This window comes from Lampetra planeri, chromosome 44 (genome assembly GCF_965212315.1).
Source record: "Lampetra planeri chromosome 44, kcLamPlan1.2.h2, whole genome shotgun sequence".
NCBI lineage: Eukaryota > Metazoa > Chordata > Hyperoartia > Petromyzontiformes > Petromyzontidae > Lampetra > Lampetra planeri.
The window spans coordinates 7,151,172-7,166,815 of record NC_136150.1 but is presented as its reverse complement, the minus strand read 5'-3'; the positions used below and the strand labels follow the sequence as shown (position 1 = coordinate 7,166,815).

At 42.3% G+C, this 15,644-nt stretch overlaps 1 protein-coding gene across 2 annotated transcripts in view; it reads right to left on the bottom strand.

Moving 5' to 3' along the window:
- Positions 1-3,383: 3,383 nt before the first annotated feature.
- The window catches only part of LOC144732886 (monocarboxylate transporter 2-like), a 68,820-nt gene continuing 56,559 nt past the window's right edge, over positions 3,384-15,644 (bottom strand). For both annotated transcript variants that reach the window (XM_078614548.1, XM_078614549.1), the window contains exon 5: positions 3,384-15,348. In XM_078614548.1, coding sequence (XP_078470674.1) covers positions 15,122-15,348 — 227 coding nt within the window. In that variant the 3' untranslated portion in view covers positions 3,384-15,121. The remainder of the gene's footprint in view (positions 15,349-15,644) is intronic.

The following is a 15,644-nucleotide window of genomic DNA, read 5'->3' as shown; positions in this document are numbered from 1 at the left end:
ACGCGTGTGATTGCAAGCCACTTTTCTCATACAAATGATCAAGCTGCAAATGCTGTCGCTTTCAACCTTAGGAAGTACAATTATTTCGCTCAGATGAACAATCTCCTATTGTAATGCACATTGCGTTGTCAATCGATGGCTGGATGAAGGCCTCCCCATGCAATTCGGTCGTGGGAATTGTTTGACCGTACTTCACCACACTGGTTGGTGTGGGTTGGTGAAAGGGTGTAGGGCTTGACCAGGAGAGATATAGCTCACAGCTGATGTAAACCATGGGCAAGAGTCAAACTCAGGTGTGCCAGGTTCAATGGCTATAGGACATATTGTGTCACGACTGAATGGTTACGTCAGCAAAATCATTGCTGAAAGTTGTTACTCTTTACTCTTGGGTTATTTCGGTAAAGTCACGTCGGTAGAAAAAACAAAATATTATATTAGAATCTTTTCTACCTACGTGAATTTGCCGAAAGAACCAAAGAGTATGGATTGTTACTCATTGTTGTAGTATTTGTACTCTGTGTAAAGGGCGAACTGTGGGTGTAGGGTGAGTAACTTTGTGTGTGTAGCGAGCAGCCGTGGGTGTGTGGAGCGAGTTCTCAGGCATACTGCTGCAGCTCCACAACAATCCGTTCACACGCAACAAAAACGTAAATACCGAAAGGTCGTCCATTGTGCAAGCGAATAAAAAAAAACACAGATAATGAGGAATAGAACGCGAGGAACAAACGCGAAGGGAATTACGGTGAAAACAAAAGTTAAAAAGGGGGAAGAGAGGGTCCAAGGCAAGGAAGAACAAAAAAATGGCAATTTTACTATAAAAAAACAACACGAATAAAATGACGAGTTGTACGAACGGAAAGAGCAGTACGAACACGGAGAGAGGCCGAGGCGAGGCGAGAGGGATAAACACAAATGAGACAAGAGCAAGCAGGCTTCACCGAGACTCACAGAGACCAGGCCTGCTGAACTCACCTGCACAGGACAGAGAATGCCACCATCAAAGTAAAGAGCACAGACACGTCTACGGAGGGAATAGTATCGATACAGTTGCTCACAATACTCTTTGTTTTTTTCGGTAAAGTCACGTAGGTAGGTAAAATTATTTAACAAATCACGACGTTTCGGAGGCAACACAAGCTTCCGAAACGTCGTGATTAATTTTTTTTTACGTGACTTTACCGAAAAAAACAAAAGTATGGACCCTTGCAGTCACGAAAACTTCAAATCTAGTGCTCACAATGTTTCCACCACCAAACGGAGAGAGAACTTGTGCCCCCCCCCCAAAAAAAACTTGTTGAATTGGTTAAAAAAACACAAGAAAAATGACACGTGACAGATTATAGGAGCTCTCTGTAGCATTGTGCCTCTTGTTGGGTCTGTGGCTGGTTTGTCAGCTGGATCACCTCAGGTTCCAAATGCAAGTAAGGTTACACAGTATATAGTGTGCATAGATAAATATGTTAAAAACATAACTGTACCATTATCATCATTAACTAACTTTGAAACTAGAAAACCAAACAAGTTTGTAAAAAAGTAAAAACCCTTCATATGAATGCCTCATCAATAAATAATTATTGCTTTGTTATCGGGCCAATGCCTGACGCATGTCGCGTATATGCGATCGCAGATATTTGATGACGATGGCGGTGGTGTAAAAATATATTGAGCTCATGGTTCTACACAACCGCCAATGCCGTCTTTGAAATTCAACCTGAGGTTCCAACTCTTTGTGAGTGGTTGGTGAGTTGGTGGTCAGACAGTTGGGTCTGGTGGTTATGCTGTCGCCACACCGCCCCAATGCCACGCTGTTCAAATCGCTCTACCAGTTAAACATGAAACGATACCGTCGTTTCCATCAATTACTCGATATTGTGCATCACACAAGTATAAAACAAGTGCCAGCGGCAATTTCAGAGGCACTGTAGGTCGCTTCTGAAGAAGAGCTACGTAGCTCAATGGGCCTTACCTGATTAAAACACGTTCCTTCGGAGTGGGCAGGTAGGAACTTATTCTTAGGTTTTTTCGGTAAAGTCACGTAGGTAAAAAAACATTAAAAAGTAAAAAAATAAAAAATCACGACGTTTCGGAGGCAACACAAGCTTCCGTCTTCAGGTGGTACCGTCACAGCCACGACAGCTGTATCAAGTAAACGGTACCACCTGAAGACGGAAGCTTGTGTTGCCTCCGAAACGTCGTGATTTTTTATTTTATTTTACTTTTTCATGTTTTTTACCGACGTGACTTTACCGAAAAAACCTAAGAATATGAATCCCTGCAGTCACGAAAGCTTCAAATCTAGGTAGGAACTTGGTTGGACAGCGCGGCGTTCAGGGAGGGGGGGTAGTTGGATGAGTGGGCGTGTTTACCCTTCCCCCCCCACCCTCCCCGACATCGTCAACCAATCGCGGCGTTGCTCGGTGTTCGGTGGGGAGGTGCATGGGTGGGCGGAATTCCGGATATGCACGACAGACACATAATCCCTGGTGTGCAGTGTGGAACCTGTTGTTCCTACCTGTATAAAAAAAGTTTAGTTTAGAATCCTGTCCACGGTGTTGAAGCCTATATTTGTGCTTCGTACACTGTATTTACCACGTCGGTTTTTTCCCCGCCCATTCTCTTTCTCAATAATTTAATCTGCTTATAAAAATGAATATAAACATTTTAAAAAACACGTATCTTGTTTACTCATCACTGCTTTCAAATATCCTTCTTTATTCACTATCTTTCCACTGCCGTCTTTTTATTTTGCTTGGAATTACACTGGGAGACGGGAAGAGGGAACACAATATAGGGGATTGATCGACGTTGAGCAGGACACACAGCCAGCAGGGACGGTGGCCGATGGACAAAGCTGGTGACAGATGACAGCCAAGGGAAGGGAAGACGCCCGAGGAGTACAACCACAACACGATGGACGGATAACATTTTCACCCGGTTTCCTCCCACAATCACTTATTTATGGAGGTGGCCAAACACCTCAATTGAGGGCCGCAGAGCTTCGGCAATTGATTGGCAATGCCGGTTCTGGCGACTTTCCCCCGCTCGTCTTTGGGGTTTCTGCGCCTCTGAATCGAAGGGAATCCGTGCCGCGCTTTAGAAATGCGTAACTTCACCAACTTGGTAACTCCGCGTGCGGGAGCGAGACGGATCGTGGCACCGTGGCACCATGAGATATGACGAGGGAATGCAGAAAGCCTTTATCAAGTAGTGAACAGACCACGGCTGTGATGAAGTTCCTCATGCAGACACGGGGAGGGCTTCATCCAGCAGTGGAAAAATAATGGACTGGAGCCTGGCTGAAATCAGTGGGTGATTTCAAGGAAAGCATAATACCTTTGCGGCCTAAGGCATGGGACACACTTTTACCCATACACTTGGTAGTCTTTTCACGAAGAGCATGAAAATCCATTTATTTTAGGCAGATATTATGAACTTACACACATTTTGACGACATTTCTTTCAATTCGTGTATTCTCAAACATTTTAAGCAGTTTTACACATTACATACTTCCGTACTTTAAAACTTCCCCCACCACCTCCCCATTTACTTGTCACGTTTTCAATGCGGCACGTTTTCAATGCGGCCAATTTAGGGCACAACACAGGTCACGTGATTTGCCAATGAAAATAACTGATGCTGCCCAATGTATTCGACGCTTATTGTGTTGTGGCACAGTGCCGGATTATCCTAGTAGCAAAAGTAGCTGCATATGCAGCTACGGGCCCCGCACTTTCAAGGGCCACCGCGCTAAATGCTTTCAAGCTATCAATTCCGGTTCAGTGATTTTGCACTTGCTCTATTACTATAGTACTATACCGCCTTCAACTTTTATGAACGACTGGGTGTTTAAGGTTAGCGATTTGTCATATTATCTGGCGGTATAGCAAATAAAAAAATACAATTACTTTACTATGCAAGATACAAATTTTTGTTTTTAACATTTGTATGTTTTGTTCAATTAAGGGCCCCTTTATAACATATGCTACAGGCCCGCACTAGCTTAATCCGGCATTGTTGTGGCATGATGCATTTAAAGAAGTACACGCATCTTCAGGAGTAATTCTTTCTCCACCAGAACCCGCAAAATCGACCGGACGGCGAGCATCAATTGAAAAGTGGACAAAACAGTCGGCTTTCTCATCAATTCCCCTCCTTTGGGGAAAAAAAACAAGAGTCTCTCTTGGAATTCCACTCTGCAGCAGCAAAGCATGCGGTACGTCCAAGTTTATTTTTCTTAAACACCTTGTGAGGTGGGGAAGGGGTCAAAGTATAATGATGCTCATTTGTGCTCGTGACTAACTTCATGGGGAAAGGGGCAACGCTCAAGATGCCTCGCGCTCCACAGCCTTTTGAGCCACTGCGGATTTGGGCTCAGGACGGGCAGTTTGTCATCTGGCATGAAAGCCCGGCGTTCCGTGTGTCCGTCCGTGTGTCCGTCAACCGAATTATGAGAGCCACTCAGAAGGCCCAAATCAAAAAAAGTTACAGAAAGTGGACCCCCCCCCCCCCTTCCAGATGTTGGGGTTAAAAGATAATCCAATAGGTTTACAATATTCTATGGGAACCTCATTTGCCAGTAAAAATATGATAATTGTTTTTTTTACCCTTCTATCTGGCAACAAAACTGACACCTTTTTACAAAGAGTCATGTTTGCATAGACCGCAATACCTGCAGTCATAATACAAACCAAAGAACATAACTCTGATAATGTGCACTGTCCTTGAAGTTGATTGGTCCACACGCTCTAAGGAAAGCTGTCTCGGGTGTGGACCAATCAACTTCAAGGACAGTGCACATTATCAGAGTTATGTTCTTTGGTTTGTATTATGACTGCAGGTATTGCGGTCTATGCAAACATGACTCTTTGTAAAAAGGTGTCAGTTTTGTTGCCAGATAGAAGGGTAAAAAAACAATTATCGTTTACAATATTGTCGACCCCCCCACCTCCTCTCCCCCAAACAATATTATTTGTCGGAATATATGCCGACACACCCTACATACAATCGAGTCCAGATTTGTTTTATAGGCAGGAGCTAGAAGACGCTGGCAGTAGCCCGCCGAAATTCGAGTGTCTTCAAAAGCCAACTGCCCCCACCCCCCTCGGCTTTAATGTTTGCAATCGTTGAAACGAGGCATGCGGCACTTCTCGTACGTCCACATTAATAGAGCTTTAATAATTAATCGAATGAAATCCTCTGTTGGCTTTTATTGCAAAAGATGAAGAATGCACTGCTCACAAGCAAAGTGGCTCATTACTTTTGAAATGCGTAGGAGTGAGATTTTTTTATTTTTACGTCATGGCTTACGGTACTTATTTTACATTGGCGTTAGTAATAAAATGAAAGTTTTATGTGGTCTCAGCTTCTAAATAACACGCGTAATACTGTCTTCTGAATTGGGATTGTGCATTATTTATCAACGATGCCGTTCTCCTGCGGACAATTGCCATATCGGAAAAAAACAGCCAAGGCTTCAAATTGGTATTTAACATTTTGAAAAGACACGTTTGGTTGTTCATTCTACAATATTACAAACGCATACGCACAACACTATATCAATACATTCAAGGAACGTTATTACACATATTATTGTTAATAATTGTTTTCACACAGTATACTTATATTTATAAAGAATGATTTCATGACGTTTGGACCTGTCATTAAAATTATATGTTTTAACAATTCTACAACGATAATAACAATAAAAGACCATCTTATATTATATTCGTCAAATATAAAATACACAGTAAAGCCAGGTCACCATTATCCCCAACATTTAAAAAAAAATCTTACACGAGTTAGGTTCCAAAAATGCATTGTTGTTTGCAAGCTTTGAAAACGCAACTGCTGTATTTGCATTCCTTCTTAAGATCCACAGAAGCTTTGCATCAGCAAATCATAGTGATTTTTCAAATACTATCTTTAAAAGCAACGCTACATTTAAAACATCAGAAAGGCAAACCCAAACACATACCACTAACAGTGGGTGCACGAGATAGCATTTTCAGACACGATAATGTAACATACGCGCTATTTATAATTTGCTCAAATGCACTACAACAACGATAATCATTTCCAAGCAGCTTTGCAGAGGCGTTTAATTAGAGTGCATTACTTGCAGTTACCCCACAATTATAGCCGAAACATTACGGAAATGTATTTGTACAATAGCGAATATGCTTGACGAACACACCTCTTGATGTCGAGAAATAATTAACTATACCCAACATTGTAACGTAAAACTAATTCATTTATACACCAAGAGCGTTAAACAAGAAATCCGCTGTATTGTGAACCAGTTGGAAATGCCAGTTATTAATTAGCATCTCCCAACCAACACCCCCCCCCTCCCCATGCTAAGATTGATCAACACTGTTACGAACACAAAACTACAGGTAGTCCCCGAGTTACGATGGAGATGCGTTACGATGACCCCATCGTAAGTCGAAAAATATCGTAAGTCGAAGATGGCCTAGCCTACCCAGGCGTCTTAAAGAATGGAGATAATTTAGCAAAAGAGCAATTTACAGTACCGTACTGTATAAACTATATACTGTATATATTTTTTAATTACAATACTGTATTGCACAGTAAAATGTAAAGTAAAAAAAACAAGGTAAATTCTTAGCCTACCTATATGAACTGCAATTTAATAGAAAGTTTTTTCAGGAAACAATCCTATCTGCTATCAAACTTTTTAACATGCGTACATCCCGGCATCGTTCCAACGTACAGCATCGTACCTCGTACGCTGCTGCGTTTGCCTGCCGCGCGAAATTAATATTTTTGTTTAACAATTGTCGTATCGCCATCGTAAGATCGAAATATCGTAAGTCGGACCATCGTAACTCGGGGACTATCTGTATATGGAAAAGGAGTGCAACAAACTCCAGCAGCTGTAGTGTGACAGACAATTGGTAAATTTGATAATGGCATTGGCAAATGAATGCTGGCGCGTTTTCGTCCGCCGGTTTAAACTCTGAAACGTTGTGTGCGTCGTTGCTCAGCTCGACATTTGACGTTTCAGACTTGACCTTTCATCTAGCAGTGGATGTATAATGGCTGCTGCTGATTATTACTACAAAGGCTCCACCACAACAACCATTATAATGGACGTGTTTCTATCGTTTCTGTCTTCTTTGACACGTGTGGTATTCTGCTTAGCAGTGACGGGAGTGAAATGAAGTAAAAAAAATGGTCGCGTTTCTTCGTGCACATATTTAGCCACATCCATCCGGACCAACTCTACTCCCTCAACCACCATAAAATAAACGAGTCTACGGATTTAAAACATCACTATCTGTGCTCAGATCTTTTAATACTCGAGTTCCTTCCACATCAGAAAACCAAAAAAATGTAACCAAAGAAAACAATAACACTCACTGGTTTTTGCACAACATAAAATTGTGAAAACATTAAGATTGCATTTCGTACAAAAAAACAAGTAGCTCTATTGGAAATATCTGAAGCATGACATAGTCCTGCTGGCACGCTTCGATTTCCACTGTGCGTGAGAAAACCACGGGCATCAGCAAAATAATTCAAGTTGTGCCGTCTTTAATCGAATGCGTAGGATCTGGACAGCGCAATGTCGCTCCCCGACTAACAGTGAAGGTGAGTTGGTCGCAATATCACCGTGACGATAAACTCTGATATTGCTCATGAGTTCGAATGCAGGCGAAAGCAGTTGACAGTTTTTCTTGGTTCTTTCGGTAAAGTCACGTAGAAGGGAAATAATACAATAATAATAATAAAACAATAAAATTCTCACGACTTTTCGCTTGCAACACAAGCAGTCATCATCAGGTGTGAAAATCACAGGAAGAAATTTTGTGGTTTTCACACCTGATGATGATTGCTTGTGTTGCAAGCGAAACGTCGTGATAATTTGATTGTTTTATTTGTATTATTTTATTAATTCCCTTCTACGTGACTTTACCGAAAGAACCAAGAATATGAATCCCTGCAGTCACGAAAGCTTTAAATCGAAATTCAGTTGACAGTCGTCTATCAACGCACCGCCGTTGCTGGTCGCATTTGCTCAAATTAATTTTGATGCGTGACCAAAGACAATATGAAACCACACAATGCTCTGCTTCAGGAACTGCTGATGATTTTTTGCGAAATGCACGTTGTTTGAAACGTACGGATTTCCGACCTGCGCCATTTTTCTTCAATTACGGGGTTTTCTCATCATTTAAGTTTCATATATATTGCCGGTATTAGCAAAGCAAATCTCTGTTCCCAATTTTACATTGTATCAATACAATATCCACGTGAATAATGCATGGTACGTCATTGGTTTAAGCTAGACAAAGCCATTTTAAAGACCACACGTCGTCTCAATTTAGCTGCGCTAAGAATGTGGCCTGAAAACAAGTTGTACGAATTCTCCCTGAGTCACTCAGGAGAGCTGACGTCTTGTTCTCGAGTAATTAAAGTGGCCAAACCAGATATACACGGCAGGTTACCAGAGCCCAGTCTGTCATTGTTAAAATACATGAACAAACCCACGAAATAATGATATGCTTCATGACTCTCCACACTGGAGAAACATCTGCCACAACCCGGGCGATAATGACAACAGAATCCGTCTCCCCTCATATCATCTGTATGATTGTAGGGCTTCAAATTCCACATATATTGGTTTAATGTGAATTTAGATGCGCGGAAGTTTCTCTGAAGCTATTTGTTTTTTAGACATCGCTTCGCCGTTTTAACCGTGGGACGAAACAATGACGTCAATTTCAGAATCAGAATATTTATTTGATACTGCAGGAGGAATCCGATGAGCTATAAAGCACTTGTTCACAGATGTCCAGTCGGGGTGGGTGAGAAAGTTACATGTCCATTAACCTTAATACAGTACAATGGGAGGTTTAGCTACTCAAACAGCATTTCATTATACCATGAGACAATCAACATGGAAGTATATATTTGTATTTTAAGACCTTTGATACATTATTGTGTGCGTATATTTAATAATAATTAAAATGTATAAAGCGCCCTTAGACACTCCTTGGTTCTTTCGGTAAAGTCACGTAGAAAGGAAATAGATTAAATAACAGAATACGACGTTTCGATTGCAACACAAGCAATCGTCATCAGGTAGAACTAAATTTGAGAGACAAAACACAGACACGGAGACACACAGACAGCCACACAAGCAGAGAGAGACAACACAGACACACAGAGAGAGACACACAACATAGACACACAGACAGACACACAAGCAGAGAGAGACACACAACATAGACACACAGACAGACACACAGAGAGAGACACACAACATAGACACACAGACAGACACACAGAGAGAGACACACAACATAGACACAGAGACAGACACACAAGCAGAGAGACACACAACATAGACACACAAACACACACACAGAGAGAGACACACAACATAGACACACAGACAGACACACAGAGAGAGACACACAACATAGACACACAGACAGACACACAGAGAGAGACACACAACATAGACACACAGACAGACACACAGAGAGAGACACACAACATAGACACACAGACAGACACACACAGAGAGACACACAACATAGACACACAGACAGACACACAGAGAGAGACACACAACATAGACACACAGACAGACACACAGAGAGAGACACACAACATAGATACACAGACAGACACACAGAGAGAGACACACAACATAGACACTCTGTGTGTCTGTGTTGTCTCTCTCTCTGCTTGTGTGTCTGTCTGTGTGTCTCCGTGTCTGTGTTTTGTCTCTCTCTCAAATTTAGTTCTACCTGATGACGATTGCTTGTGTTGCAATCGAAACATCGTATTCTATTATTTAATTTTTTTTCTTTCATCGTGACTTTACCGTAAGAAACAAAGAGCAATTCCTGCACTCACGAAAGCTTCAAATCAAGTTCGCCCTTAGACAATTGCCCTCAGGGCGATAACCCTATCAATGGAACTCTTAACCTTACTCTCTACCCCCAATCCGATGTGAAATATAAGCAGCCGACAAGAGGAAGTAACTTATTTCAGAAATGTACCTGGGTACTTTCGCAATTTTTGACCGCGTGACTAATACATTCCTAAAAAGATTTTGTTCCTGTCTGTAATAATTTTTCACGCAAAAAAAGACCGTGGCGATGTTTCCGCGGCTATCAATGGGCTAAGTCGCCAAGACGATGCGAGTCGGTCGTAATCGATGTTGTTGCGACTGTTTTGTGAAGACGAGAATCTCTGGCCCCTCCTCTGTCCTTTGCCGATGGACCACGTTTCCCAACTTTGCCCCTCTGGCAGCGATGTATAAATACAGGGTGAGAACTCCGAAACAAAGTTTTTTTTTTAGCAGTGTCAAATTAACTGCATTCCAAAAGTGTGCGTGCACTTAAATATTTGATTATTATTATTATTAAATAATCATCTGCTTACACGTTACTGCATTTGGGGCAGAACTCGTGGCTTTGGGTGAGACTTCGTGTGCACAATATACCCAACTTTAGGGTGGCAAGGTGCCTGCTGGAAGCAGTATAGCAAGTCGGTCAATGTCCTGTCTGTGTTGTTATTTTTATGGGTTTATACAAAACGTATTACCTGTGGCACAGCATCATGGGAAGGGGAATAGTCAGTTGTGCAAATGGGCAGCAGACAGCAGGAGAACAAGACGACTGGGAAAGGGAAGGAATGACCAGGAAAGGGAAGAGATGACCGGGAAAGGGAAGAGATGACCGGGAAAGGGAAGAGATGACCGGGAAAGGGAAGGGTTTGCCAGCATGGAAGTTCTTAAGACGGACAAAGAAGGCACAGCTGAAGATGAGCAGCAGGAAGGAGCATCAGGTAGGAATGAGGAGAAGAAATTAACAGGCCAAAATGTTGGGGAATTTGGTATGTTGAACTTCTTTCGCACCATACGTAGCCAGCTGTGCTAATAGGAGGTGCGGGAGGGGCGGCTAGGACAGCAAACTAAATACAAAAATCAGTTATAAAGAAATTAGTTTTCAATCTAGATTTAAAAGTGCATAGCTCCAGCGGATTCCTAATATCGGAAGGAAGAGCATTCCAGACGGCCGCAAATGCGCATCTGAAAGCGCGCGATGCAGTGACCGTCTCTGTTCGATGACCATCCAAAATTGAGAGAGGGTGACGATAAGAGGGGAAGAGATAGAGAGAATGAGAAGGCAGAAGGCAAGTAGAAATGAGCTGCACGGAGCGGCGTCTGCTTTCACAGTGGGCGGGACGAGAGGAGGGATTCAGTGGGTGTGGCCTCCTGTGGATTTCCTCCCAAGGAGAGGAAAAAACGAAACAAAATATTCACTAAGGATTTGGTAAAGACAGACCGAAGCAGGACCCTCCTGAGAAAAAGGATCTTAAGACTCAGCAAAGTTTTCCCCAAGTAAAATCACGTATTGATTACGTACGGTGCGAAAGAAGTTCAACATACGTACACACATATACAAAAATGGGGTTGTGCATCTATTCCACCTCGATCATTCCTATGACAGCTGCATTACAGTTCATATTTGCCTTTGATGCGTACGTGTCTAGTTTTACCACCTCCAAGTGACACGAGTACAGCTTGACGGACTCATTGTTGTAAAATTCGTGGAATATTTCAGGAGTTTAATGTCGGCATTTACATCAATAGCAATGTCAAGTTGCAACTGCCAGTGATGTTATAATTCATGAACTTCCACAGAGACAGGAGTCGTTGCACGGGTCAAGGTCAATGCTGTATTTCTAAATAATACAAAACATCCATTTCAATAATGAGCAAAGTTTAAGGCACAGGAAGTGTTTGTAGAAATATAAATACGGTCTCGAGGCAGCCACTACTGTGATGTTAAAATTGTACGGGATTACACAGCGTGGCTTATCGAATCCAAATTGGGCAGGCAATTCAATTGTTTACAGCCTGACATTGCACAGGATACAGAAACCGTGACATGCATCACCGCCGACTCTTCAAAAACAATCGGTTAAAAGGCGTCACGGGGCCCCTTGTTTGTCAAATCAGACGCGATGTTATGTTTAATTTACAATGCCGTTTCACAAATAAACTGCTCACAGATGATGATAACAACAGTTATCATTATATCTAGATTTGAAGTTTTCGTGACTGCAGGGATCCATACTCTTTGGTTATTTCGGTAAAGTCTTGTTGTGGTTGTCCCACCTGATGACGGACGCTTGTGTTGCGCCCGAAACGTCGTGATTTAATTTATTTGTACCCACGTGACCTTACCGAAAGAACCAAAGAGTTATATTTATCATGATCCTTCACCATCCATGGCCAAACCCCTGCTGCAAGGTTGAAGGCAAGTCACACACCACCTGGCATTAAGAACTCTAAATAACGATACAAAAGACAAACATCAGGCTACATCATAACAATCGATCAAGAGTGCTTAAAAGATGTGGACATTCACACACACACACACACAATGGTTGGCTGGCATGTCAAACGATTACGTAACATTTCACAAACACAACAGAGGTCGAGCGACGATTCAACAATTCAAGATGCGCTTCGTAACTCGAGGCCGATCCATCAATGAAACGTTTCAAGTTAAACTCTCTTCAGACATGTCTAGTAATGGCAGAGCATATTGTAATGCAGAACTCAGTGTTTAATAGCGAGCATGTGTGTGTGGGGTTTTCTTCTATGGAGGTGCGTTTCAAGGCCTCAAAGTCACCCCGATGCGATTGCATTTATTTCAAGGAAGTTCCTTGAGAGGCATTTAATTCCCTCTCGTTCAGTTGTCAGAAATACTCTCAGCCACTCCGACGGGAGTGTGCAAAGCATTTTAAGTGGGACCATTTTATGCAACACGGTTCGTGCACGCTTGTACATAAACGGTCGCAATAAAATAACTAATATGTACAAATACATAATTTAAGTTGCGTTCACAAACACGTACATGTATGTAAAATACAGTACTAAATATAGTGCACCGCTTGCTCTCATTTTGAAATGTAGGATTAATTAGTCTTAAATATTAAGTTTTGGTTTTAAATCAAGTTTTCGCACATGTTTCCATCGTCTCGCCTCTCCAAGCACTTAGGTAATTATATTTGCACATTCACCTTTAACGGAGGATTCAACTGATAAAGGCATGCTGGCAATGGTTCAAAATCGCACGGGAAGCATCCAATTCCGGAGCTTCAATGCTGCCTCTGGGCATTGCGGTATACACAGGTACGAATGTCTAAACGCTATCACGATAAAGAGGCCCCCCGCCAACTGAGAATAACTGATTAAGACGTTGACACAATTGTGAATAACAGAATGCTCCGCTCCAGTGCACACTGGCGACTCGTGTTGTGGATGTACCTCCCCTGTTCATATTGAGCCATGTTAACCAGCATCACATTCAATACAGTACCGCTTCTAAATGAGTATTGGACCACACGGACATCTCAATTTCTATTCAAAAGGATTTGTTTTCATTACCGAACATAATATAAAACCGCTGTATTTTTTAAAAAGTAAATACTGTACTAACATATGACATAAATGCAACTGTTAAGGTCAATTCTGTGGGGGTAGTTTTAATTTTGGAGGTTGGGTTACATTTGGAACTACTGAACGACACTACTAGGCAGTGGCTAAAATTAAAACCAATATTTTTTTAAACTCTAAATAATTTAACAAGTGGAATGAAAATGATGCGTATTTTAACGAATGTTTCACATTTTTATTTTTCAATAATGGACAAAAGTTACCTGTTTTTTTATATTAAATGCTAGAAGTAGATTTAATTTATAGATTTGCTTTGGTGCTAGAACAGTATACAAGATATAAGTAAACAACTTGAGATGCCATGCTATTTACTGCACCCTAGCCACTGTTACAACTTCTTTTAAACTATTTTTTTTATTTTACCAGGTAAGGCTCACGGAGCTATATGGCTCTTTTTCAGAAGCGAACTGGCCACACATGATAGCTCAACGAAGTGGCCTATCATGTGCAAATATATAGCAGACAAAATACTCTAAACGCGTTTTGATTCTAAATGTGGAGGGAAAAACCGGAAGACCCGGAGAAAAATCCACCGACTACGAGGAGAGACACGCGCACGACCTCCTGCATACCAGGCGAGGGAGCTAACATCCCGCCACCTTGGGCCCACTAATCCCCATGCCTCTCCAATGAGGCTATCATGCCTTCCTTCACCTACTAAATGCCTCCTCAGAAGAAAATCCAAATTCTTCTCATGAATAACCAAGGATTAAACTAATTTCACAAAAGATAATCTATTATTTGCCATAATGCAGAGAGTTATTTTATATCCTTTCTGGATTTTTATTATTATATATTTAATACATAATTCACAATGTGCATTCAAAGTTGTTTATTCTAACATACCACTGCACTGAAAATCCTTGGGAGATTAGATTTGTTTCTTTTAGCTTTTAATGAATTCATCACTAATTATATCCTAATTGTATAAACGAGTTTTACGCGGGTAATTGTGCATGTCAAATTAGAGAAGCTGTCGTGTTGAACGTGTCACGTCGGGAAACAATCCGGATATACAGTATTAGAAAGGTTTTCCACCTTCTAGAATTTCACCGGTCTACCTTACTAACTGCGCTCCACAGCTGTGCAACAGACAAAGTGGGTTTCTCTGCTTTTCTACTCTGCTCCTGAGCGAGGCCATACCGAAGAATTATTTGGTGATGCTGCTGCTGCTGCGCCGTTGGCAGTGGTGCACAAGCACCGATGACAACAACAAAAACACTCAGCAACAAACAACCGCGTCAATAACACAATGGCTAAAAAATATACATATAATTATCGGCCACAGCGTTATTGACGAATGTGTCGAGTTACTTTGTGCCGAGTTCTCATTAACCATTGGGTAAAAAACCGACAAACACACTCCGGCGAGAGCCGTGGGTTCGGAGCGCAGAATTCAAAACCCAGAGGAAGCTCAAGTGGCGCATGGCTGGGGCGCGATGACACCGCAGCCATGGAAACTCTCCTCGAGATCCACTCGAGCCAACTCCGGGGCCCGCGAGTGGTTCGACCACGCGCGCGCGATTGACGACGATGCAAATAATAGAACCTCTCCCGTGTTACCGTGTCCCATCCCCCCCCCCCTGCCCCCCACAACGCCCGTGTACCCTTTAGGCATTGCTCTCTTTGATTTCCGCAGCGTCGAGCGGCGGGGAGTTGTGCGTGCCAGGGGCGACCATCTCGCCGCCCGCCGCCTTCTCCCGCTCGCGCTTCTCCTTAGCCAGCAGGTGGTAGTTGATGCCGTTGGCGATGAAGAGGTAGATGCCAGCCACCATGACGATGGCGCCGCACACGTAGTACATGTACTTGTAGTCGCCCGTGACGTCCACCAGCCAGCCTGGGGGGGGGGGGGGGGGGGGGACAGGCGGAGTGGAGGAAGTTCAGTTTCTGTTCATCTTCAAATAGCCCGTGAGCCGAGAAGCTCTTAACGTCGGGTTTCATCGATAAAAACCACACGCCGTTTCATTGACTGACGTGACAGAGAGAAAAATAATACATGAACAATAAGCGTGAATAAATGAAAACAAAGGCAATAAATCCTATCATTCCAATACAAGATGTATTTTTTAAAATTTGTATCCAATTAAGGCACACAGCAGCAGCAGAAGGGAGGGAGATCATTTCAAACTAATT